Source organism: Scophthalmus maximus, chromosome 20 (genome assembly GCF_022379125.1).
Source record: "Scophthalmus maximus strain ysfricsl-2021 chromosome 20, ASM2237912v1, whole genome shotgun sequence".
In the NCBI taxonomy this organism is placed as follows: domain Eukaryota; kingdom Metazoa; phylum Chordata; class Actinopteri; order Pleuronectiformes; family Scophthalmidae; genus Scophthalmus; species Scophthalmus maximus.
The window spans coordinates 9,282,932-9,307,426 of NC_061534.1; the positions used below are offsets into that span (position 1 = coordinate 9,282,932).

General features: G+C 41.9%; 2 protein-coding genes across 8 annotated transcripts; one reads left to right on the forward strand and one right to left on the reverse strand.

The window, feature by feature from the left end:
• Positions 1–349: 349 nt before the first annotated feature.
• LOC118284591 (nipped-B-like protein) lies at positions 350–19,973 on the reverse strand. 4 transcript variants are annotated; one of them, XM_035607420.2, is made up of 47 exons: positions 19,857–19,973; positions 18,124–18,273; positions 17,313–17,478; positions 17,001–17,101; positions 15,690–15,798; positions 15,446–15,594; positions 15,035–15,156; positions 14,857–14,947; positions 14,208–14,729; positions 12,792–14,093; positions 12,482–12,622; positions 12,117–12,299; positions 11,765–11,836; positions 11,588–11,677; positions 11,408–11,508; positions 11,227–11,313; positions 10,914–11,145; positions 10,340–10,491; positions 10,159–10,239; positions 9,961–10,061; positions 9,722–9,851; positions 9,558–9,640; positions 9,308–9,440; positions 9,080–9,223; positions 8,894–8,980; positions 8,445–8,650; positions 8,246–8,342; positions 8,058–8,156; positions 7,684–7,830; positions 7,259–7,393; positions 7,068–7,166; positions 6,894–6,947; positions 6,693–6,801; positions 6,468–6,604; positions 6,160–6,300; positions 5,950–6,043; positions 5,447–5,601; positions 5,260–5,350; positions 4,930–5,103; positions 4,610–4,800; positions 4,356–4,463; positions 3,578–3,778; positions 3,143–3,289; positions 2,645–3,024; positions 2,384–2,558; positions 1,901–2,089; positions 350–1,360 (listed from the first exon to the last, which is right to left on the reverse strand). In XM_035607420.2, the coding sequence occupies exons 2-47, from the start codon at positions 18,185–18,187 to the stop codon at positions 1,001–1,003; spliced, it is 7,932 nt and encodes a 2,643-aa protein (XP_035463313.2). In that variant the 5' UTR covers positions 18,188–18,273; positions 19,857–19,973; the 3' UTR covers positions 350–1,000. The 4 variants fall into 4 exon arrangements, with proteins under 4 accessions (XP_035463313.2, XP_035463314.2, XP_035463311.2 ...); XM_035607421.2 differs by lacking the exon at positions 19,857–19,973 and adding an exon at positions 19,617–19,740 and having other exon boundaries at positions 14,208–14,726; XM_035607418.2 differs by lacking the exon at positions 19,857–19,973 and adding an exon at positions 19,617–19,740.
• mlana (melan-A) lies at positions 19,742–24,472 on the forward strand. 4 transcript variants are annotated; one of them, XM_047329346.1, is made up of 6 exons: positions 19,742–19,942; positions 22,088–22,214; positions 22,932–23,024; positions 23,186–23,282; positions 23,586–23,693; positions 23,800–24,198. In XM_047329346.1, exons 3-6 carry the CDS (start codon positions 22,936–22,938, stop codon positions 23,887–23,889), a joined length of 384 nt encoding a protein of 127 aa, XP_047185302.1. In that variant the 5' UTR covers positions 19,742–19,942; positions 22,088–22,214; positions 22,932–22,935; the 3' UTR covers positions 23,890–24,198. The 4 variants fall into 4 exon arrangements, with proteins under 4 accessions (XP_047185302.1, XP_047185303.1, XP_035463325.2 ...); XM_047329347.1 differs by lacking the exon at positions 19,742–19,942 and adding an exon at positions 19,968–20,124; XM_035607432.2 differs by lacking the exons at positions 19,742–19,942; positions 23,800–24,198 and adding an exon at positions 24,205–24,472 and having other exon boundaries at positions 20,106–22,214.
• Positions 24,473–24,495: the final 23 nt, after the last annotated feature.

Below are 24,495 nucleotides of genomic sequence, written 5' to 3' on the forward strand. Positions count from 1 at the left end.
TATATATATATATATATATATATATATATTAAAAGAGTGAAGTTAATAAGAGAGTGAAAAATGTGGTTTAGTTTGGTAGGATATAGGGCCCCCCAGGTCCTTTTAGCCTCTAGCCCCCAAAGTACCTAACATAGACGTACAAGATTGACCATTAGATCCTATCAGGTTACCAATTAGACAAGTACAAACACACATACGCTGGTTTAAGGGTTGGTAGCATTCATATAGACCAAAGGCAGAAGAGATACTGTAGGTGTAAAAAAGGTGGCATTGCAGCTAAAACTGAGTCCTGATTGCACAGAGGCACTGTCATCACAGGACTCTTCACAAAACAAACCCAAACAAGTACCAAGGACATAAGAAAATTTTATTGCAGTATTTGTTTCACTGGAAGAGCAGGGGCTCACTTTTTTTTCGCTCTTTGTTCTATAACATCAAAATCTATATTAAAAACAATACAACTTCCCCCGCATATAGGCACAGATACTGCACTGCTTTTAACATAAATAAATCATATCAAAGATATGTACACTGTGTGGATAAACAATAACATGTTTAAAACAGAAGACAAAAGAAAGCAGTTAAAAGTTGTTGGAGGTCAAGTGAATAAATCCATCTGGTGCTAGTTTAAACTCCAAAAACACTTTATTAAGAACATCATCAATACACTAATTTCCAACATTCACTGTATTTTTTTTTTTTACAGAAGTATGTTCAGATATAAACATGTGTTTAGTTAAACTATGATACAGTGGGAGTAAAAATCAAGCGGCCAAGTTGCTGCACAACAGCGAAGGAACTCCCACACAATGTTTTCCCAACATTTCCTTCTTGTGATTAACTTAAACATGTCTGTGCTCCAACAGATCAGTGTTCACAATACTTGTCTTCCATCAGCTCCTTAAATCTAAAGAGGTTTCGTCTTCCTTCTGTGTGTAACATATTGGATCCACAAAGATTTGGGCTGTGAGGGGGTTTCTGTCTGAGTAATTTCACAAGATTAACTCTTGGCCCCCTCCTTGGCAGCGTACAGCGCTCGTAACGTCTGTGCCACTTTGTTCGTCAGCTTGTGTCCGCTCGTCAAAGAGATCTTCTTATAAATAATCTCTGACTCCTTGATAGTGTCAACACAAGGCACCTTTTTGCGACCGTCCCGTTTCTTTGCCTCGGCCCAGGGCCCAGAGTAAGACCCGGTCATCCAGTGTATACTGTAGCCACTTTTGGTCTTCTGGATGACCCTTGCAATCTGTGGTCTGTCTTTGTATTTGGGACAGCAGATGGCAATGACGTCCATGGACTTCACGGTCTCGTTCATGTGACCCGAATCCTCGGCGGAGTCCTTGCCTTTCCTTGGTTTCTGCTGTGGAAAGTAGCAGAATGTCAGAGTTACCAACATGAAACTCTGTGCTTACACAGACGTTATCAGATTTGGGTAATTGGTGAAAAGTAGCTGCAGTCCAACTGCAGGCAAAGATGATCTACTACTCTTTGCAACAATGAGGAGAAATCTAAAATCCATAAAAACTATTATGATGTTTGTGTACCCTAGAGGCATTAGAAGGCCATATAATGCCATATTGACATCCTGTATAGTACAACAGTGTAAACAGGGTAAAACATTTTCTTTTCTCTTTCACAGTAGTTAACAGGCAGTTTTATGTCAAGTTTTCATCTGTGTCTGGGAGGTGTTAAATAAATCCTACTTTAATTCCAATACAAAATAAATGGCCCTTGTGATGCAATAGCCCCTGCATTTTCCCAGAGCAACAGGATGCTTCTGTTGTGACCTCACTAATGTTGAAAAATATTTTGATTACAGAAAAGCTAATATGGCTATTATATGGGTAATCTATATTTAAAGTGAGGACATTTTTATGTTTAAAGAGTTTTCAATTCTTACTGCAGGTGGATCTTCATCCTCACTGTCCTCATCATCCGTCTCCACTGGAGCAGTGTGATTATTGTGATTGTGGTTCTGGGGCTTTGAGCCTTTCAACAGGGAAGTAATGGCTTTGTTTCTGGCATTGGCACTGGCCTCGACCTCTTCCTCCTCTTCGTCGCGATCCAAGTGCTCCATCAGTACCTTGAACTGAGACACAAACACAGGCAGAGCTTCAGTTAATACTCTCTGTTCAGTGAGTGTGGACAAATAGAGCTATTTGTCACATGGCACATTTTATTTACTAATACAAAGCTACAATAAGTTTAGACAGAATTGAGAACTGAACTGAGTTTTCATTTGCATGAACACATGACATCCTGCACACTTTACACACAGAGGTACCTTTCGTCTTCTACATATTCCTGAGATTAAGATAACACACAAATAAATTCAAAAAGTAAAAAACATTTTTACTGAGGAAACATAGTGCTGAATGCTTACATCCAAATATTGTTTCACAATATTCCTCTTGGTCTCATAACTGAGATTCGTGTTGGCTAGATCACTCTTCAAGTAGTCCAGTGTCTGACGTGGGTTGAAGTGGACCTTGGATTTCCTGTTCACGTTCTTGTCGTACACCTTCGCTGACTCCGTCGGAGAATACTTCTGGATTTTGCTGTAATGCAAAAAAAAAATATTCAGCTGAGCTGTCTTGTAAAAAACTGAAAGATTTGTCCGTGGGACGTTTTTGGTGTTGCCTACCTGTCTGAGAAGCCGTACAGATTCTTCAGATGTTGTTTGAGCACCAGCAGCAGGAGAATACCTTGTGAAGCACTGGCGAAGTCCAGCAGAGGGATGGGGTTTTCAGGTAGACGGTCCATCACTGCATCCTCACCCTCCATGTCAGAGTCTGAATCACAAAGCCCTGATTTCTTTCGCCTGTGGACCACCTCATCATCCTCATCGCTGCTAGAGCTGCTGCTGCTGCTGCTGCTGCTGCTGCTGCTGCTCTGCTCTTCATCCTCCTCATCATCATTATCAGAGCTATTTTTATTCCTCCTCTGCTTCTTCTTCTTTTTCTTTTTCTTCTTCTTTTTCATCTTCATCTTCTTTTCCTGCCGTACAGGCTCTTTACGTAAAGACTGCAAAGACAACACGTACCCAAACCAAATATATAGTGAGTCAATTACACATTTTGATTTTCATATCATGATAAACAAAACAACTAAGTCATATACAAAATAAAACAAAGCTTCTCACCTCCTTGAAAGACTGGAGGAGGTTGCTACCAGAGACAGAGAGAGTAATATCTACATGGTGCATGATGAAAAGAGGCTCCTCCTGGGTCTGGTAGGGGAAGCAAGCCAAGTTGTCTGCTATGAAAAGAAGCATGTTCACCTCGGTTTTCTGCAGGGGAAAAAGTACGAAGTGTTTACTATTTAAAGGAATTATTCATGCCCAGCCTTTAGTACATAAGAATATTGTACACTTTCCAAAGGCAAAACCTCTTTATCTACAATTTAAAGATTCCTTCGTAAGACCTCATCAATTCAAACTTCAAGTGGACCAAAACCCTGAGGGTGAGCAAAGTGTGTGGCTGTATAGAAAGATTTCAGAACAACAGTGGTGCCAGCAAATGCATGGATGCTTTAATTGGAGATACACAAACGGTCTGAGGGGGAGAGGGGAACTTACAGAGCTGTCGTCAAACAGGTTGAGCAGGGAAATGAGGAAAGCCCTTCTATGTTGTCGGTTCCCACGGACCAAGGTGTAGAGATGTGCGCAGAGGGCAGAGTCTGAATCATCGTGACGAAAACCTCGGATCGCTGTTTTCTTCGGGCCATTTATGGCCTGTTGCACCTGGTAGGACATCTTCAGTCCCGCGACTGCCTTCATCTGTGAATTCGCGGAGAGAAACAATTCAGAATGTACATTGATAAAATGATAACTGTTCAAATTATGATGCCTGGAATTTATTCTTACTAGATCTACAAAAATCTTTTTCTTCTTTCATTAAAAACCTTTTTTGGAATGTTAACACTCTCCTACATCACATGAAACATTTTTGTAGAGTTTTCCTTCCTTGCAGCATTCAGTGTTCGCTGTAGCCGAAACTATTTTAGATTTTCCTTTCATTATAACTTTATTTAGAGGATATTAAAACTCTTCCCTTAATCCGAACCTACAATATGCAATATTTATTTTACATTCTCAAAGAGGGACGTATCGTAACAAAGATGCACATTAGCATGTTGGTAGACAGTAAAGTTTTGAAACAAAAATTAGAGCACCAGTCAACCTTTTCCTTTGAGAGTAACAAAAATATCTACAACAGCAAAGGATAATTTGTTACCTCCATAAAACCTGACTGTCGTACATGGGAAACCCATTTGGACCATAACTTAGTAAAAGAAAAAGTACACTTTTCAATTCAACACACTTTCTGGAGATTATAAACTAACAAGCCACTCACATGGATGAATCCTGAATACTTCTTGTCAATCTCCACCAGCTGTTGATCGGCTTTGTTCTTCATGGTTGGCTCAGGGTCCGTTCCCATGGCAACCAAGTAGGGCACACACTAAAAAAAAGAGGTTTCCAATCAGATAACTGCTCGTGATGCATAACAGTATCACTGTGCGGTAAAAGAAAACCTAACAAAGATTGTTCAAAGTAAACCAGATGTACATTTTAGGTGAATACTCATTGATGTATGTGTGAACGTACCTGTACAGGATGGATGAGGCCCTGGTTGAGAGTCAGTGTAATGACGCTCAGGGCAAAGTGCCGAACAGTGGACTGTGAGTTGAAGAAGGACTCCAGCACCTGCTTCAGGTAAATCTGCATTATGGAGCTGCTCATGCCCGACGAGATGTCCCCCATTTCCTTCAGATCCTCCTCCTTTGCTTGCTTCTTCCCTAAATAACCAAAACCATCAGCCTGATCAGCCTGTGGATGCTTAATGTAGATTAACAATACTTAACATTCAAGGATAATGTTTTAAACAACACGAAAACAGAAGGTAGATTTTTTCCCTTTAAACTCACATTCACGATCGGCCTCCTGCATTCGAGAGTCCTCCTCCTGCAGGTATGTCTGCAGGTTTTTTATCACCTGTACCTTTAGACTGACCAGAATGGCCTCATCTGAGAGGATACTGTTGTACAGAATCTTCACATCCTGCACAAACATGAGCTCTGGGTGCATGATGAACTGGAAGCCTTGAGAGATAGAAAAAAAAATGCAAATACATATGTCATTACTGAGGAAACTGATGTCAAAGACGCAGGCACGTAAAAGATGAGAGCTGTCAACAATAAATTACTATAAATACAGCAAATACTTCTTATTATAAACTTTGATGAAGTGCACTATACCTAGACCTATGATGGCCTTGATTTGGACCTCTTCATCTTCATGCGTGGTGAAGTAAAGCAGCAGCTCCAAAACTTTGTCCTTGATGACAATCTAAAGTGACAAGAGGGGGATAGCAGGATAGCATTCATCAAAACAGGTTCTTTAACAGTTCTGCATAGAAGCTTTAAGCAGTCTGCTGGTGTTAACCTTGCTGGTGCCCTTGAAATCCTCCTGGTCAAAATCAAAGTGCCTGCAGAGAGCCCCCACAGTGAACAGTGAGCGCAGGAGAGTAGGTTTGTTGGTAGCCAGTGTGGAGCTGCTGGGGTCCTCTTGGTGCTGCGTCTTCAGTTTCGCCAGAGCTCCTACAAAATCATACAAACAATGGTGAAAACAAAAGAAAAACACGTTTTGCTGCTTTTGTTATTGTTGTTCAAACAGTTACAAACTTTGAGGAGTTTGAGGAGAACAATTACAAAACTTTGAGGAGTACTCTTATTTGGATATGAGATGAGATGAGATGATGAGCTTGAGCTTAAAAATGCACTTGCAATTTAATGGTGAATGAACAGGTTACTAATTCCAAGCACAATGCACAAGTTATTTAAAAATGTTGTCTATATTTGTCTATTTTTTTTCTCCTCCTTTTTCCATTTTAAGATATATGAGAATTCTGATACAAGATGACTAATGTTACAGTGCACACTTCTCACCATAGTAACGGTTGAAACAAGCCCAAACAAACTTGTAATTGTGTGTGACCTTGTTGACAACGGCACCAAGACAGCTCACGCAATGTTGCACAACCTGAAAAGAAACACACAAACAAGTCACATTATGATACTGTTACTGCTCAGAGCGGTTGCCTCACATCCATGCTGGTCATGTTTTTAGAAAGCTGTGAGCAGTAAAACGTGTCTGACCGTCATGCCATATTTGATGATGAGCTTCATCAGGTCCTCTTCTATGGTGTTGAGGAAAGTCTCGCTCGGTTGCTCCATCAGTGGTACGACCAGCTCCAAGATCTTGGCCACGTTACAAATCACCATGAAGTCATTCTGAGTCTGAAGTGACAGGACAAAGACACGTGACAGTGACTTTGTGAATGTGAATGAATTTATGTTTTGTGGGCACCATTCTCAATAAATGATTTCCCATCTTTTCAGGTTAAATAAAAAATACATTAATATAATATATATTAAAAATATGAACCAAATAAAGTTGTAATTACATTGCACTTAGTGGTCAGGTAGGGCTGCATAGTCATGGCATGTTTGACCATTAACTGTGCTTTGATCTTGCTGAACAGGTAGAGAGTGGTGATGCACGCGACGAGACGACCAGAGTTGACCCCTTTGTCCTCACAGTCTGAAACACGAACAGGAAACATTAACACGATATGTGTAACAAAATAAAAACGCAATAATATTTCTGTGCGCAAACTCCTTTTCGTTACCTGCTAGAGCCTCTTCGTATTTGAGAATGTGTTCCACAAGAGTGTCAACCAACTGGACACAGGCCTTCCTGGCAGGTTTGTAAGAAGCGTCCTGTTCTGACTTCAGCAGCTAAACAGTTGTCACAGAGTTTAGACGAGATCACACAACAGCTATCATAAAGACACAGGCTACTGTTGAGATAAAACAGTTAAACAACTTACATTTTGAAGAAGTTGCTCAAACCAGTCATAGCCTGAATCTTTACATGCGGACACCTGAGATCAAATCACAACATCAAATGACTCAGCTTATGAAAAATTTAAAAACATAAAAAGGTTTCTTATTTGAAAGACTGGAACAGAATTTTTTTTTGTCAGAAGCTGGATAGTACGCACCACATCTGTGATGTTCAGGATCTTCCTGGTCATGGCATCTTTGTCGTGGTTGGGTGTGGGGGTGAACCAGAGTTTCTGGAAAGTCTCATTCACCAATTTCTGCATGAGCAGAGACATTTAAGTGTATTTAGTATATATTCAAAATAAATTATTAAAAATTGCTAAGCTTTTAAATAAGGATATATACAAACCTTGATCCCCTCCTCATCATTGACTCTTCGGATCATCTTGACGCACATCTCCGTGATCTTGTGGAAGTCTGGTTGCTCCAGGCAAATATCCCTCAGGATCTTAATGACTCTCTTCCTTACACTGATACCGGTATCCTATGTGAACAGAGAATGACTCTTTTGGTTATTGTGAGATTTGCACAGTTTAATAGCGAATATAATATCCATGGAAATGTTGAAATAAACTATGGAAAAAATGTATGGGATGGGGTAATACAGTTTATGCCTTTGTGCAGACAACAAATATTCGGACATCTGTAGGAATTGTTCGAATTAACTTGTGACCAAATCAATACAAATTTTGCCACCAGGTAAAAAAAGAAAAAAACCCCATATATGATAAAGATCCTCACACTACAGTGTCAAAAAATAATAATAGAAATTACCAATATCCTCTCAATGAGCATGTCATAGTACTGCTCAATTAGCTGAGGTCGACTTAGCACAAAACGTCCCAGTAGCTCCACAGCTGCCTCTCGCACACTGGTGGAGTTGTCCATGAGGCGACAATGAACCCCACGCTGCATATCCAACTGAAAAACAAATAGTGAAGCATTAGCAGCGAAGAACAAATAAACACAATGGTAGTTTGACAGTCGTAAACTGGCAAAATTGCCTGAAAACGCTAACCTAGCGCTCTTTAATGGAATCTCCTGCTACAATTGATGCATTTAATAAAATTTTAAATAAGTTGTCTTTTGCTGCCATCATCAATCCAGAGGTCTAAGAGTTGTGTAGCAGCCAGTACAGGATGCCTTACCCTTGCCAGAATACTTGGATCTACAGCCACTACTTCAGACAGACACTTCATGGCTTTAGTTCTGACGGCAATAGCACTCTCGCCCAGTACTCTCAGAATCTATATACGACACAAAAGAAAAAAAAGTTAGTGACGGACAACACGATACAATCTCTCACTCGTGTTCGTGTTGAGATGGATTCTCTCACCTGTGATAAATAAATATCAAAGCTCTGGGAAAAAGGCCTCATAGAGGCCAGATATCTGACAATGAGACAGGAGTCCTCATAGTCGACTGTGTTTGTCCTGAAAGGAAAGTCAAGAGCACAGTTTATTACCCGGGTGGATGAACAAGTCCAACAGCATAACAAATTGTAGTGTACTGATGCACAGTGAAGTCGTATTTACCTCAGAGAACTGGAATGTGATTTCCTCAAGACCTTGCGGAGGAATTTCTTTCGCGCCTCGGTTCTCTGCATAATCTCCCCAGTTGAGTCAACATCCTCGAAATGACCATTCGAGTTCTCGTTGTTCTCATTTTGAGACTTCATTGCTTTCTCTGCCTCACTTGCTGCATCCCTGAACCACTGGGCGATGTAGAATTTCCTGGCAAACTGGATGAAACAAATGCATGGATGTGATTTTAAAAATATGGATTATTTTACGGCATACTGTATAACACCACTTTAACACAAAGGGACCAATATGTCTTTTACAGCAAACTAAAAACCTGCAATATCCCTCTGCCAAATTATTTAAAAGCAAACAATGAGAATCCAGTCTTACGGAAAATATAAAAAATGTGACCATAATAATTTTTGTAAAAGAGAAAAAGAAAAAAGAAAGTAAACACTAACCACAAGAGATGGCTCTGTTTCACTGTTCTCATCTAGGTAATCGAGCAACTCCCTCTGAAGTTGCTGGGTCTCATCACTGCCTGGGTTCTGTAAGAGGATCAATAAAAATGGATCATCTCGAAGGCAGTTCAACAGCACTGTCCATTTATTTCAAATATATAGGTGTTTAAACGATTCTGTAATTACCTCTTTGAGGATGCGGTCAATGGCCTTTTGGTCCATCTTGCTGGTGACTGCATCTTTACGCAGACGAGAAGCGACGGTGCCTAGGTAGTCCAGAGACGCCACCCTGAGCGCCATTTCTGTCTGCTTGTTGCTGAACTGATGCACCTGGAGCACAAGGAGTGGGGGGTCTCAACAGAAGCAGACAACAACAGCTGTTTCTACTAGACAGATGTGAATGATGGTACTCACCAACAGCCGACCCAGTAAACTGAGCAGCAGTTCAGCTGCAGGCCACTCAGGCTTGTTGATTGTAGAAAGGAGGTCATGAACAAAGTTCTCAAACAGAGGCCTGTAGTCCTCCTCTCCCTGCTTACTGCCACACCTGACACATACAAAACATACCTTCTATTAAAACATAGCCATCAACATTAAGGACAGTAAGGACAGTGCTATAGATTAGTAAGCGTATGTCATGTTGTATAGTGATAGAAAGACTAACTTCTTGAGAAACACTGATAGGAAGTTCTGAGCTGTCCTCATGGCAGTTTCGTACGAGTTTGTGATGAAGACATCTTTATCCACCTGGGTAAACAATATGTTAAACAATTTGGGAATCAAAACATTCATGATCATTTAAATTTCAATTAAATCCTTCATCTCTACCTTCTTGGGAGGTTCATCCTCTGCTTCTCTGTCAGAGGGAAGGTGTACCACACATTGGATGAGCTGAAGAACCAGGGCAGTGACCATCTGGATAAACGGGGACCCCCCATCCGAATCGCTGCTGTTTAGCCTGGTGGGACGAGTTAGACATTTGTATCCTTAGGTTTGTTGAGCAGCACCTTTATGGCCAGTTGTTTTTATTCATCTCATTTCACTGAACAAATATTCACTCTACTTGCCTGAAGTTCCTGAGGCTGCGCTTATTAGTAGGCAGTCTAGCAAGGGAGGTGAAGATCTCTTCGAGGATGAGCTGCCTGTGCTTCTCATAACGAGAGAAAACCTAAGGGAGAGTCAAATGCAAAATGTACCAATGGAGAAGTTGTGCAAAAAAACCTAAACTAAAACAACACTAGAATATCATGCCAAGGCAGACTTACAGCTGTCACCAGTGTGATGCCACATAACTGCAGTTCATTGACATTCTCCACAAAAAATGGTGTAATACCCAGGTAGGACACCTAAAAGTTGGGCACAAAAGCATTCAGGTTATGTTGAGACTCAAAATTTAAAATAGGGTCATGAACTCGAATGTCCTCAGACCAGGATTAAGAGTCTCACCTGGAGAATTGTGGTGTCAGTTAGCAGCTGAATCTCCAGGAGCTCGGAGATGCTGCTGACGATGTCACACACTTTGCTGTAGAGCGTGACTACCACCTTCTGTTTGTGGCTGGAACTCTTTGCTCTCTTGGACTTGGAAGTGTGCGCACCACCTTGAGCGAGGCAGATAAAACAAAGATATGTGATGCAGGACATCAAAGTGATTTTCGTGATAAATGAGTGTTTGACACTAGGTAGACTTCCCTATACTCAAGTAGAGGAAATATCATCTCAGCCAAAATTAACTTAAAAGTGAACTAAGCTGATAGGCTCTGTTGACGTTTTTTTTTTTTTTTAAATAAAACGGAAAGTTTTACAACTGCTTCACTCGATATTTAATAATGGAGGTCCCACATAATGAGCTGTTTTTAAAACAGATTAAAGGTACATTCAGTTGTAAAAAAGTGCAACATGGATAGGCCTAATCAGCTTTTTATTATGTAATTTTTTCCACACATAAGATAATCCCATTGAAATCAACATTAATGCAATTTTGTAAAGCAACTCAGAGGAACAGAAAAAAATCTGTAATGACCTCCATGGGGATCCACTCTGTAGGCCGGGTCGTACTGTGGGTAAACAGAGTTTTGCAGATGGAACTTGGTGTACTGCAACACCCTCTCAATCACATCCTCGATGTACACAGTCTTAGGCATGTGTGGCGATGTCATGATGTTGAGTGCAGTCAGACAGGCATCAGCAGACTTGGTCACCCGCTCCATGATGAGGTCACGCCACAACCGCTCCTCATCCATGGAATCATTATCCTTCAAATCCAAAAAGTTAAATTAAGTAAGAAAATCCCTTTCCCCATTCAACAACAACAAACAATCTCACTGACAACTTACATGATTCAATAATGTGGAAAGTTTGACGCTGTCTTGAATGTTCTTCTCGAGGATATTCAGAATTTTCCCCAGTTTACTAGATGAAAACTGTGGATCAAACAGATGATGCTGATGAAGACTCTGACAAAAATGCAGCTGCGAAGTGAAACCACGTGACAGGGCACAAACACCCTTCTGTTACCTTGTTAAAGATGCCCATAGCTTTAATCTTAGCAGAATCGCTGCCCAGCTCGCTCAGCTGGTGCTTTCCAAGCAAGAGTTCCTCAGGTATCTCATCATCATCTGTGCGAGGGAAATAAGTTATAATGTTGACATTGTTTTAACTTAGTAAAGAACTATGGAAACATCGATTGATTTTTACCTGCGGCAGTGAGGTCAACGTCATCAAGGCTCTCAAGAATGTTATCCATACTGGCTGCGAATCTCTTAAATGTGGAGGAATCCATCTTCTCTGTGAAAACAAAGGTCAACAAATTGATTGATAAAAATATGTTCTCTTACAAAACAACACTTAAAATTCAAATTGGTAAAACAATACCTTCTGTTGTCATCTTGGGATCGTACGCCTTCCTGTTTTTCTGTTTCTCCTTTTTCTTCAATTTCCTGGCAACTGAACCGAAAGAAAACACCACAACGGCATTCGTCAAATCCTTGACAGCGGCAACAAACCCTCAAACACAAAATGCTTATGAAGTAATCCAACTATCTGGGGAGTTGGCCTGACTTATGGTTTATTGTAGCCGTAATTTGAATGAAAGGTGTCAGAAACATGACTTACAACATTTCCATTTTTCGTCTACTGTGTATCATTTGAAATAAGAGTCTCTCTACACTGTCCAAAACAATTTATTGGCTGTGCTCACTGGCAAGTCTATGCAAAAAGGACTCACCATCACTTAGGCTCGGTGGTGGACAGTCTTCGTCCGACTCATCAGGGCTCCACTCACGGGGACGACTCCCAGAGCCCCGGCGAGCATTATGGACGCCACCGCTTCGACGGTGCTCTCCTGAACCTTTCTTCTCCTCGTGCTTCCATGTCTTGTCTTGGCTTTTCTTGTACCTTTTCTTTGCAGCTGAAACAATAATTACCAATTATGGCATTATTTAAGAATTTAATATAAAAATATATATATATATATACGGAGGTACAATTTTTCTATAAAACATAGATATACATAACATAATGTAATAAAACATAGATATACATATATATACATATATACATATACATATACATTATATACGTTATACATACACTTATTATCAGAGTCATCATCGTTGTCGTCATCATCACCGTTGTCATCCTTATCGTCATCTGAGTCCACCTCGGCGTACTTGGATTTCTTACTGATCATAGAGTGACTCCGCTTGTTTGTCTTCTCGCAAAATGGCATCTCTGCAAGTAAATAATTCAAGAGAACACACAATCAGTAACTTATTAATTCCACAGTTATTAAACTAAAATTTATGATTCCTGAGAAAGGGGTCTAAAATAAATCCAAAGTTGCACATATGTGTCCCCCTACAGTGTGGCATACATATTTAATAAACAGAGAAAATCATACCTCTCCCTGGTTTATCGGAAGACCAGTTCCCGGATCTGGAGCTGTGTGCATTCCTGCTTGCCTTCATGATCTTTTTTACCTCATCAGCACTGAGTTTCTGAAGCACAACAACAGGCTTGGCTCCTTTATTTAAGTTCTTTGTCAAAGACACTCTCTCCAACCTGACCAGGGGTTCACTCCAGCTCTCTATCAATTTGCCTGATAGTACTGGCTCTTTGTCTTTTCCATCTCGTCTCAATTTGGGAATCACAAAGTTCTTCAGACTCCCCGTCTTGCCACCAAGCAGGTACGAGGGGAACTCACTAGGTTTTGTCTCAGATGACTGCTGTTTGTTTCCAGCTTGGCATTTAACACTGCCATCCCCACCTTTCTTGTCTTTTTTATGTTGGGGATTTTGAAGGGTGGAACCGTCTGTCCTCTGACGACCATTAAAGTCAGTGAATTTTCTGCTCCCGTCTTGCTTCACTCTCGGGATGTCGGATTTAGTATGAAGATCCGGAGAGGGTCTTTTGCAGTTTTCCGTTGACAGTGTCTTGTGTTTCCTGTCCCTGTCTCTTTCCCTGTCCCTGTCCCTGTCTCTATCTCTATCTTTATCTTTATCTTTATCTTTGTCTTTATCTTTTTCTTTATCTTTTTCTCTATCTTTATCTTTTTCTTTATCTCTTTCTCTATTTCTGTCTTTATCCTTTTCTCTATCCCTGGTTTTCTCTTCTCCGTGTTTGGAGTTACGCTCTGTCCTGCTAATGGTTTTTGGAGTCTCGGGTTGGCTGACATGGGGTCGGTGACTAGTGTGGTTCTTTTCCTCTTTGTTGCGCGAGTCTAAATGCCGGTCATGTTTTTGCCGTGTTGTGTCTGGCCGTCTTTTATCTGAGCGTCCTTGGCCACTGTCCATCTTGCCATCATGTCTGTGTTTGGATTCCCGCTGGCTTTCCTGCTTGTGTTTGGGGGTTTCTGGTTGCTGGTTGGCACCTGAGCCAGACTTTCTGGGATAGTCGGCATGCTGCTTGTTGATCCCAGGTTTGCTTTCAACAACTTTATCTATCTTTGCATCAGCCTTTGCCTTTAGGCGTTGGACGTGGTCCTCACAATAATTCTTTGATTCCAGTACCACTACAGGTTGTCCTATTACTCTGCCAGCTTGCTGCAGGTCAATACTGACCATCAAAGCAGGCCGACAGTTACTTCCAGGGCTTGTCTTCTTGGGCGTCACCTTGTTGCCCCCTTGTACAGCAGGCCTGTCACTTGCCTCAGCTCCACATTCCTGAGGATACGAGTCTTGCTTCCGTTTCTTCAGTGGCTTGTCTGCAATAAAGAAACACTGTAGCTTAGACACCATAAACAAAACAAAATACAACTTAGGACAGGAAAAAAAAATACAAGAAGGTAGAGGGAACAAACAGAAATACAGAAATGTACCTTTATCTTGGACTTCTTTAGAACTTCGTTCTCTCTCACTGACCGTCTCGCTTTCTATTCTCTCAATCTCTGCAAGTGCGTCCATCTCAGCATCATCACACACAACCCCACTGACGACTCCAGTCTCCTTGGTATTTTGCCGAGCAGGAACCTGCTGACAGATCACCTGCTCCTCAGCCCCAAATCTGTGTGAAAAGTCCTGGGCATCCCTTGACAACTGATTATTATTCATCAAATCAGTGTCATGGTCTAAGTCCATGTGCGCCCTGGGAGAAAGTTCTTCAGATTCATCACCATCTGGAATCTTCACTCTGGTCAGTTTCAAAGTCAGCTTAGCAGAGTCCTTTGATGGGGAACCAACAATGTCATACAAGGCATTTCGGTCCATCTCCTCATTTTCCTCTTTACTCCTTTCTCTCGGCTTCTTCTTGCGGTCAGCAGAGGTGAGGGGCAGGTCAGGTGCTGCACGTGGTGGCACGTCAGGTGGAGGAGAATGCCTGATAAGAGGAGGCCTGGACCCTGCTGAAACACAAGATAAATTAAAGGAAACGTGAGCACCAGAGAATACGTGTGGGCAAACTGTACAATAGTGTATTCTTTTGGATTCTACAAAATGTAAAATAATCATCTTATTGCTAAGGCAGCCTACTTTTGGCAATCTCTTCACTCCCAGCAGGAGAACACACAGACTGTGGAGATTTCACTGGAAATGCAGCAGCCCTCACAGAGGGGTCATTCTCCTGTTGGAACACAAGATGTTCATCATTTACTTTGAAATGCTGATGTCGGGTTCAGGATGTCTCCATTCTCTGCATTACCTCACTTACCAGCCTGTGAGCTATATTCGCGTATTCTTCATCGGAGCCCGGTCTTGCATTATGATTGGATGAATTACTTGATAGCTGTCCAGAGACCTTGTTGTCGTGGCTATTTCTTACACCACCAGCAACTATAACAGAGAGCAACATAAAATCTCCAGTTACATTATTTGTGATGGGCAATACATCATATCTCGGGCTAGATACTTTCCCACCTTTACAGATAGCTGCAGTTTCAAATTTAATGATGGTAAAGGATGAGATGAGTTTGATTGTGTCCAGTTGAGTTTATCTGAAACACCATGCAACAACTAATGTTTGTTTTTTGTTTTACTGGTTGGGAGAGATCTGAAAGTATTTCACCAATGTTCTGCGAGGGGTAATCGCCACACATTTCTCCTAACTTCACTTTGTACTCACCTTGCTGAGTCTGTTGGTGTTGGGAATAACTAGGTGGATTGTATTGCATGTAGTCTGCGGGACTCTGAGGAGTATAGGGACTGGGTATAGGGCTGTTCTGCTGGGGTACAAATCGGTTGGCTGACCCGGACTGTGGGGATGTGAAACATCTGCAAAAGGAGGACGGTAAGAAGTTGTCTTAGTAGAAGTACAGATGCTGCTGCTTTTTTTTTCATCATCTGACAGTATGATGTTTTGACCTTACCCAGAGGGGCTTTGAGGGACAGTGGTCTGCTGATAATTCGATCCTGGACTCCCATGAATTTGATTCTGGGAAATCTTATACTGTTGCATCAATGGCTGCTGCATTACACCTAAAACATAATGATCAAAAATAATCCATGATTAAGGTTATACACTCAAGGAGTTGAGTCTACACACATCACCAAACCTCTCTTATGCTCTGAAGTAATAGGAACTCAAGTCAAATAGTTTTTCACATCTGATAACATGAGCACTTCTTTAAGTAAGGTAGCCCGGGTTAAATATAGGGGGTCACAGAAGGTCCGATAAAATATGTCCTGGTTACTCGGGATAATCTACAGACCTTGTTGTGAGTTTTTTTCTTAGGCATTTTTTTCTTAGCTTCATACAAAAAAAAAAACTACAAAAAAAAAAACTACGGTGTATATAATCATGCATAATTCAAGTGATTTCACCCATTGACCTTGTTTAACAGCAACATAAAAGGGCCTCTGTTGAAAGTGGACGGCCTTGTTTACATGCTATATCTGAGCTTAGCTAGCAAGCTACTCACAGTACATCGAACAATCATCTTGGTTTTGTTCTGACAAACCACAACACTGGCAACCCTGAAACAGAAGACTTGACATTTAAAATGTCACAGTCACTGTACCACTTGTTATCTGCCGAGAAAATGCTTTGTACAGAGCTTGGCTGGTTTGTGTCCGTCTTTGAACTAAGATAGGCTAAATGCACACGTTCAGCTGCATTGCATTGCTTGAACCATGAACCCAAATAACTGCTTAGACAGACCGATTAAGGCCAGACTAGCATTCATAATATACAGATAGAAACCTATTAAATTTACTACAGAATATTACCGTCTAAAAGATTCCTGAGACGTACCAAGGAGTCAACCACACAACTCGTGACGTAGCCAAAAGTTCCCAAACCTTTTCTGTCATTCTCTCCCCTTTGCAAGCCAAAAAAAAAATCCCTTTTGACTTCTTGCAGCATAAAAAACACAAGAGGAACTAAGAACATTTCCAGTGATTACAGCTATGTAGCGATAACAACTGTGTTAGTTACACCTGTGTTTGACAGGTCAAAATGTCCGCTCTAAGTTCTTGCTCCTGCCAATTCGGGAACCGCTAGTGTAGTGAAACTAGGCACAAGTAGCAAATCTGACCCAAGAAATGTTCAAGTGAATAACAACCAAATAGTGAACCCAGACAGAGAGCATGCACTGAGCTCAACTGCAGATTCAACAGCAATGACTCAGTTCCTCCTCCTCTCCTCTCCCCAACCCAAACCTTTTACTGGACTGACATACTTTTGTCCCCAAAGATTTTGGGGTTTCTGGACAGCAAGGTTTGCAGCAGTATCGGCATGTCACCCTCGGGTTCATCGTTCCCCAAGTTGTCCTTCAACTCTCTGGAAAGCGAACAAAAGAACAGGCCTCAGTCACATCACAGGAAGATCGGACCCACATTTCTAAATGCAGTTTTTGCATTCTGATTTCTCAACCACTGTTAACGTTGCCGACTATATTGGTGTAGCAAATGATTTCTGCTACTATTGGAAAGTTTTCCTCACTTTAATTGGTACTGGAGTGAGGTGTGAAACATAGGTGAGTGGTACGTACATGTGTTCAGTGGAGACCTGGTTAAGGCTATGTGCCAGCTGAGTCACCAGATTTTCGTCCCGACACACCAGGATGCTGCTGACCTCTTCTGAGATCCTTCCATTGTAGAGCAGACTCTTAGCAGTAGTGGCAGGGAGAGGAGAAGGCAAGGGCAGCTGGTTCAACACTAAAAGGAGGATTGAAGACGAGTTAGGTTGGGGGGGAATGAAAAGACACAGGATTGGGAAAAAAATTATAAAAATCTTGGAAAAGAGCATCTTTGATTGACATTCACATGTAAACTTTCATGCAAATGGAAATAAATGAATCTCAGAATTGATAGTTTTTCAAGGCTTCAGAATGAATGTCAAACTTGAGATTTAAAAAAATAATAATGCTGTGAAAATATCATAGACATTGACAACAGAAAGTCCATCCTTTCTCCTAAAGGCCTTACATATATTCTAACATCAGAGTGATCAGATCACCCCTTTGTTAGGTTCACTCTTGCAATCTAATGGGGAGCCCATACAAAAGTTCTGCCATAAATTATATTTTGTAAAAGTGTATAATATGATGTTGTTTTAACAGTTATTCTGGTTCTGGTCCGAAGCCTACAACTTTTCTATATTCTGAAACAAAAGCCACTTCACTTCTGTCTGCCATGAAATCCCCAGGATTAAGAAACAACACTATTTCCAATTACACGGCTACAGTTGTTTCTGGTATAACTCCACGGTCGGTCAAGCATTCCTTAAGTCTTGCCACATCTCAGGTTTGAATGTTAGTGTTTAGGCAATGTGAGCAGCGTTAGAGACGGCGTTGCACTTACAGTCTGTCAGGCTAGCAATTCCAGCAAGAGTAGTGATGGGGACATGAGGCATATCACCATTCATGCTGAAGATGAGGTCAAGAGGTCGTGTCAATGCACAGGCTGCTCAATATCGCCAATCTCTTCCTATTCCTCACATCTCCAAAAATGCTGTGGAGACAGAGAAAGTGGCGACAGACACCATGTCAACACGGCTGGATGCCATCACATGTATTAGGACCATTCATATAGATATATAGAAATGGCCAAATATTTTTTTTTGTGTGCATGTAACTCCAATGTCCCTCTTCCCCGGGATGGGGGATCCAAAACAGTGTCCGCTCATGAGCGTGCGTTATTTCTGTGACAACACAACCGCACACTGGGCTGTAGACGGATGAGGGGCCTGATGGCGAGCCTGGGCACGTCTTTACAAGTTATTGATCTGATGCAGCTGCCGGTGCCAAATGAGAAGGGTCTGGTGTCCAAACCGTCCTGCTGCCCTTTTCCTTCCCCCATAAATACACACCTTCAGTCTGTGCAAAACTCTGCGTGCATCTATGTATTTGTGTTTACTGTGATATGTCAGAACATGCGATGGCTGCAGAAGCAGTAGAGTCGACAGTTTTTTTTTTCTTCTTTTAGATCTCACGCAGATGCCGGCGATACATTTCGATCTGTCATAATTAACGACATGGAAAAGTTGCATCTCCACTCTCCAACGTTAGCTTCTCCGTGCTGGTGCTGCTGGTGGTGGTGGTGGGGGGGGGGGGGGGGTCACATTCATTTAGCAGTCGAGACACGCTGGACACAATAACAACAAAAGGCGACCCACGACACCGTGTGCCATCACATCTCAAGTTATTTCTTTTGTTACGGTGTCAATTCACACATTTCCGTAGCTGTCCAAACCCCCACGTAGAGAAACCCAGCCGACTTAGCTCACCTTGACCCCAGAAGTGACTGTGTTATTACCCGCTTGTTATTTCACGGGGTCGTTGTGGACACCACGGACCGGGGGGGGGGGGGGGGGGGGGCGACGTTTGTGAAAGTGGACTACAATCAACTCGAGGGGGGCGGGGGGTGGGGTGGGGGAGTTAGCCGGCTAGCAACAACTGGAGATGCAAGCTAACGTATGCTAACTGGCTAGGTATGTCTGTAAGTTGGCCGAGCTAGCATCACCGGCCGTGCGCTGCGTCGCTCTTTTCATTACACACGTCGCGTACGGCTCCAGATATTCACCTCCCACTCGCTATGGCCTTCGTCGACGCATCTCCGACTCACAAAGTGGACCTCGGACTCGCCTACGGAAGCGTAACCCCGACCCGACGCCAGGGAGGCAGGGTACAAAGCAAAGACCCCATCACAGAAATCGGAATGATCCCCCTCGTCCGATCCCCGTGAACGGCTCCCGGCGGTCGCCCGGCGCGTCCGCCTGCGCGGAAAAACACCCGGTGGTCGACGGGGCGATTTGTCCGACGCGAGGTCGTAATGATCGAAACTGGCTTATTTACCTCTGGATGTGATGAGAAAGAGAAGTGGTTCTGGTGGAGGAGGAGGAGGAGGAGGAGAAGGAGGAGGAGGAGGAGGAGGAGGAGGTGGTGGTGGCGGAGGAGGGGGAGGAGCAGGAGTAGGATGGCAGCTGGAGCTGGAGAAGAGCCTCTAGCTCCCTCTCCGTCCCACCGCTCAAACAGCGTCAGTGATCCCCGGTCGGGAGGACCGGAGGAGTGAGGGGGGCTCCTTCTCTTACTCACGGTGAATTCATCGGCCTCGAGCCGGCCTGATCCAACGGCGGAGGGAGGCGAGCGCCGGTTCGTTCGTGGGGAACAACAGATGATAGGTGTGTGGGGGGGGGGGGGGGTGCGGCAACAACACAAACTACCCTCCCACCTCTTGTCTTTCTATGAAACTGCCTGACCGGAAGTGTCTTTGAAAAATAATAACTCCTGCTACAACCGGCGAGGAGCCAGAGCTGACAGTTCCATCTGAAGCTGATCTCAGTCCAGAACACTACAGAGCCAGGTGTGACCTGCAGTGTCTCCCCTGCCATTGAGCTGGGGGGCGCCCCGCCCCTCCAACGGGAGCCCCCGCCCCCCCCCGAAAAAAGTCAAATGAATTTAAATATTTTTTATTTTTGTTATTTTTTGGTATACCCAACCTTTATTGCAGAATATGGCTGGTGATTATGAATATTAGTGTGAGTATGTGAATGACAGACTGACTGTTGATTTTATTCGTGTTGAATTAGGGTGAAGTTGAATATTATGATCCAATCATATCCAGTGAGGATCTCCTGTATCCTTGGCTAGTGGTGGTTTTACCAACAACAGATTTTTAAAAGATACAAAGATTTATGTATTAATATTTTAAAAAAAAGAATGAAGCTTCATATGCGTCAATGATGTTTGCACTTGGTGCTTTGAGGTTTAACCAGCTGCACTAGACGTCCAACCTTTCCCCACACGGCCCTGCACTAAGAGGAGGATCTAGTCATTTCTATCAGGAATAAGTCGGTTTCTGTCTTATTTTTATTTCATTGTCGGATCAGGTGTCATTCACTTCGATGGGATGTGGGCTTGCAGACTTGTCAACAAAAATCAGCTGACGGCCTCCCACTAAAAACTTAACAACAGTCGCCCTCCTTTGAGGTTCTCTCACATGCTCCAGGCTGTTCAGGAAGGAAGGCAGGCAGGAGTGAATGTACATATAGGACACATTTAAAAACATTCACCAATTCACACTATCTCACAGCCTCTATAAGCACAACATTTCAAGCTGGAGATACATTGTTGTAAGAGTGGTTTGAGTTTATGAAAAGGTTTTGGTCTCCCTCTTGTGGAGAAAAATCAAATGTTTTGGTAGAAGGGGGGGGACATGTAGGTGTAACTCGTCTGTTTTTCTATTTCATGTCTGAGTGCAAGACAACAGATTAGGCCCAGGGGAAATGACTTGAATGATGAATTTAAACAACAACAACAAAAAAGAACAACAATGACCAATGTGTGTAATTGAGAATGTGACGCTGTTAAAAAAAGAATAGTTTTATGTAGTGACATTTATTTTAGATTAGAGCCTTCATCGAAGATCGAACGGTTTATTAAAAAGCTCAACGCGGGTCCAGAGATTGACTCACCTCAGGAGCAAAGACAGCGTGGCAGCATGTGGATCTTATCTGAGACTATAAAGATGCCTTTACTTGCCACGACTGAAAATTAAGTGACCAACTTCCTCTTGGTCTTTTTCTTCTTCTGTGCAATTCACAGTTTACAAACACCTCAGCACATCACTTTTTACTCCACACTAAGTTGAAAAGAATGGTGACACCTTACAGGCATATGGTCTCTTGATTCCTAGTATGAGTATGTTCACATTACTGTAGGAACTATAATTTTTCCTAATGGATTCATTTTTAAATGTGGTGGCAACCCTGGTCTGAAACAGAAATGTTACTTTTTTTGTGAATCATTAACCTTTGGTTCCACATATTACACATAATAGCAAAATCTTGCTGTTATCTGACATAAGTATATTTTTGCCTCAAAGTCAACAACTGCGAAGATGACAAGTCATCTGTTGTCCTTCCCACTGAGAATACGAGCACACCAAAAAAGAAAATCAAAAAGAAATTAGGATTTTTTTTTCTATTGTGAATCTTTCAGAGGAGAATAAAAACATTGGTGTTTGTGTTATTTCTCTGTATTCTACATGTACAACCATAACATTTTGTGTGTGCTACACCATTGAATCAGAAGTGTATTACTTGTTTACTTGAAGGTGTTCTATGCCTTTACTGTAGCTCTTAGATTATAACAATGCCACACACACACTTTTTATAATGACCAGGCAGCAGCTGACGCCTGTGTCAGGAGCTGTTGCGTTTCAGGACCACAGGGTTTCACGGTGATTACTCCGCTTCAATGGGTTTAACCATGAGCCTCTAACCCGTGACGGTCATGAGGGTTTTCTGCCCCCTTCTGCTCTCCAGCACACTGAGGCAACATATTTGAGGAGGGAAGCAACTAGGAGCTCCGCGGAGGCAGTCGTCTTCTTTTTCTCTTGAGGAACCATCCCAATCAGAGGAACTGTTCTCTGCAATCTAATTATCCAATTTGGTAAGATTGTGGCCTGCTTGGCTTTTTTTTCTCTTCCAGTGGAGGTATCAGGGAGATATTTTGTATTGTGCAAAGAGTTAGCCTCATTTTGAATAACATTATTGTCAGATGAGCTCCAAATAGCCTGTAATTATCTGATCAGACAGGACATATAGATAGATGCTGCATTATGTTATATTTTAGCATACACGGATTCTTTACCATATGTGGTGTTGCTGCAACAGGTGATGCGTTCACAGTCTCGATGACTACACCACTGGCACAATGTTTTGTCAGATACACTTTGAAATATTGATAGGTTTCCACAAAATGATTGTGATTTGTTGTTTGTAATCTTGACACTGTGGCTACACTGATGTCACATGTTCATGCCATGCCAAACCGCCAGGAAACTTCAATTCCGCTAATATAAACAAAAAAAAAACATTAATTTGTGCGAAAAGTTGTAAATATCGTAGCTATATATCTTCATAATATGTCAGCTTATATTTCCATTATATCCAAAGAAGTTTAACAGTGCACATCCTTATGGGGGTGTCCTGATTTTACACCTGAAATGATGGATTATATATATATATATATATATATATATATATATATATATATATATAAATATGGCATTCTTAAACTTAATTTACATGAAAACGTGGCGCTATTGAACTGTTGAAATAGTCACCATCAGTTCAGTTTGTAACATGATTTTCTTCTGACTTTAAGCTTGATGCTGTGTAATCGCACAGACGGAATGCCTCGTGGAGACTTCAACATCTATTTTGCCACCAGCAGACGAGGAATTGTCAGGGCTGAGGAGTATGTGTAGCTATTTTAGTCAGAAATTGTACCACATACCTTTTTGTATTCTGATATAAGTCTTTGGTATATGAATGTATTCTATATAACTACACTGATGTGGATATTTTAAAAGAGATAAAGCCACAAACTAAAAATGTCCATATGTTTTGGTATTCCAGGGCAGTGGGCATAGCTCTACTGGTGGTCATCCTGGCTGCTCTGCTCATCCTGGGCTGCTGGTACTTCAAGAAGAGGAGTGGCTACAAAATAATCAGGGTGAGACCATGACTCTTCCGTTAATGAAGCATTAGCTTTCAAATTTTATACTTGAAACGGTGATTCGATTTTCATTAGAACAAATCAAATGCAGATATTGAATGTTTCTGTAAATTCCACACACGCTATAAAGTGATTTCCACACTTTAATGTGTAATGTCTTTATATGATTTACAGCTTCTCTTAAAAGATCTTTGTTCAGTTTGGTGCATCTTTTCACTGTGATTTTCTCCTATTGGGTCACTAAGTTGATTTAATTGCCATTTTATCACAAATCTTCACACGTCTTTTTCTCTGCTGCAGAACCCTAGAACGGGGTCACCAGCTTACTCAGGAGGCCAGTTCTCAGAGGCAGGACCTTCAGCAGATAACAAGATGGCTCTCACTGACTTTGGCAGCTTCCAACCTGTGGTGAGGGACTTGACCTCCTTTTACTATAAAACAAAAAGTTAGCTGGACAGACAGTGAATAATGTCGTCTATCATTCTCAATAAATTACCAATCAACAAATCTCTAGACTCAAACTCTGTGCAGCCCAAAGCCCATGACAGAGGACTCTTGTTCAATACAACGCCTCAGGGCTCTGAGAACAGTGTGCAGCACATGAAGCGGATGGAATGGATTTCTGAAGGAGAGATTATTATGTCACCAGACTTCGGTGAGGTATTAAAAATGTTTCATTCCCAAGGGAGGAATGTGTTCACGTGTGCAAGAAAAGAGAGGGTGGGGGAGTGGAGGACTGGTTAGGGATCATATGAGATGGTGCTGATCATTCCTTTCTACTGTTCCACTGTGGCAGTTACCAGGGTTTAAGATTTTATCAACAGAAAGCCAAACATTATACAAACAGGGTCTATAGTTTACAGATAGGATGCTTAATTCCGTGTGATCATTTGGATGTTTTTGTCCCACTCTTATCCAGGTTCCTAACGCACCTCCAGCCTATGAAAAGATTTCCTCAGGACCACTGCCTCCTCCCTATTCCCCTTGAAGTACATCTGTAGGTGATGTGCAGACGTCTGAGGAATAGGAAAATAACAGAGCAAAAACTCTAAACTTCATCTGGTGTCTGACAACTTCTTCTGTATAATGTAATCTCACTGTCCATATGGTTCCTAATGCTTTATAGTTAAAATATAAACTGGTCAAACCATCTCTCACTTTGTAAAATTTTTCACATGTATGAACACAATGTATATATTGTAGGTTCTTT

Excerpts from the sequence above, each read along its gene's own strand:
- LOC118284591 (XM_035607420.2), bottom strand. The coding sequence starts at position 18,187 with ATGAATGGTGATATGCCTCATGTCCCCATCACTACTCTTGCTGGAATT. Across the intron at positions 12,623-12,791 it reads TTCCGATAAACCAGGGAGAG|AGATGCCATTTTGCGAGAAG; the intron begins GTATGATTTTCT and ends ATTTACTTGCAG. Across the intron at positions 6,301-6,467 it reads ACCTGACCACTAAGTGCAAT|ACTCAGAATGACTTCATGGT; the intron begins GTAATTACAACT and ends CTGTCACTTCAG.
- mlana (XM_047329346.1), top strand. The coding sequence starts at position 22,936 with ATGCTGTGTAATCGCACAGACGGAATGCCTCGTGGAGACTTCAACATC. Across the intron at positions 23,025-23,185 it reads GGAATTGTCAGGGCTGAGGA|GGCAGTGGGCATAGCTCTAC; the intron begins GTATGTGTAGCT and ends TTGGTATTCCAG. Across the intron at positions 23,694-23,799 it reads TTGGCAGCTTCCAACCTGTG|ACTCAAACTCTGTGCAGCCC; the intron begins GTGAGGGACTTG and ends ACAAATCTCTAG.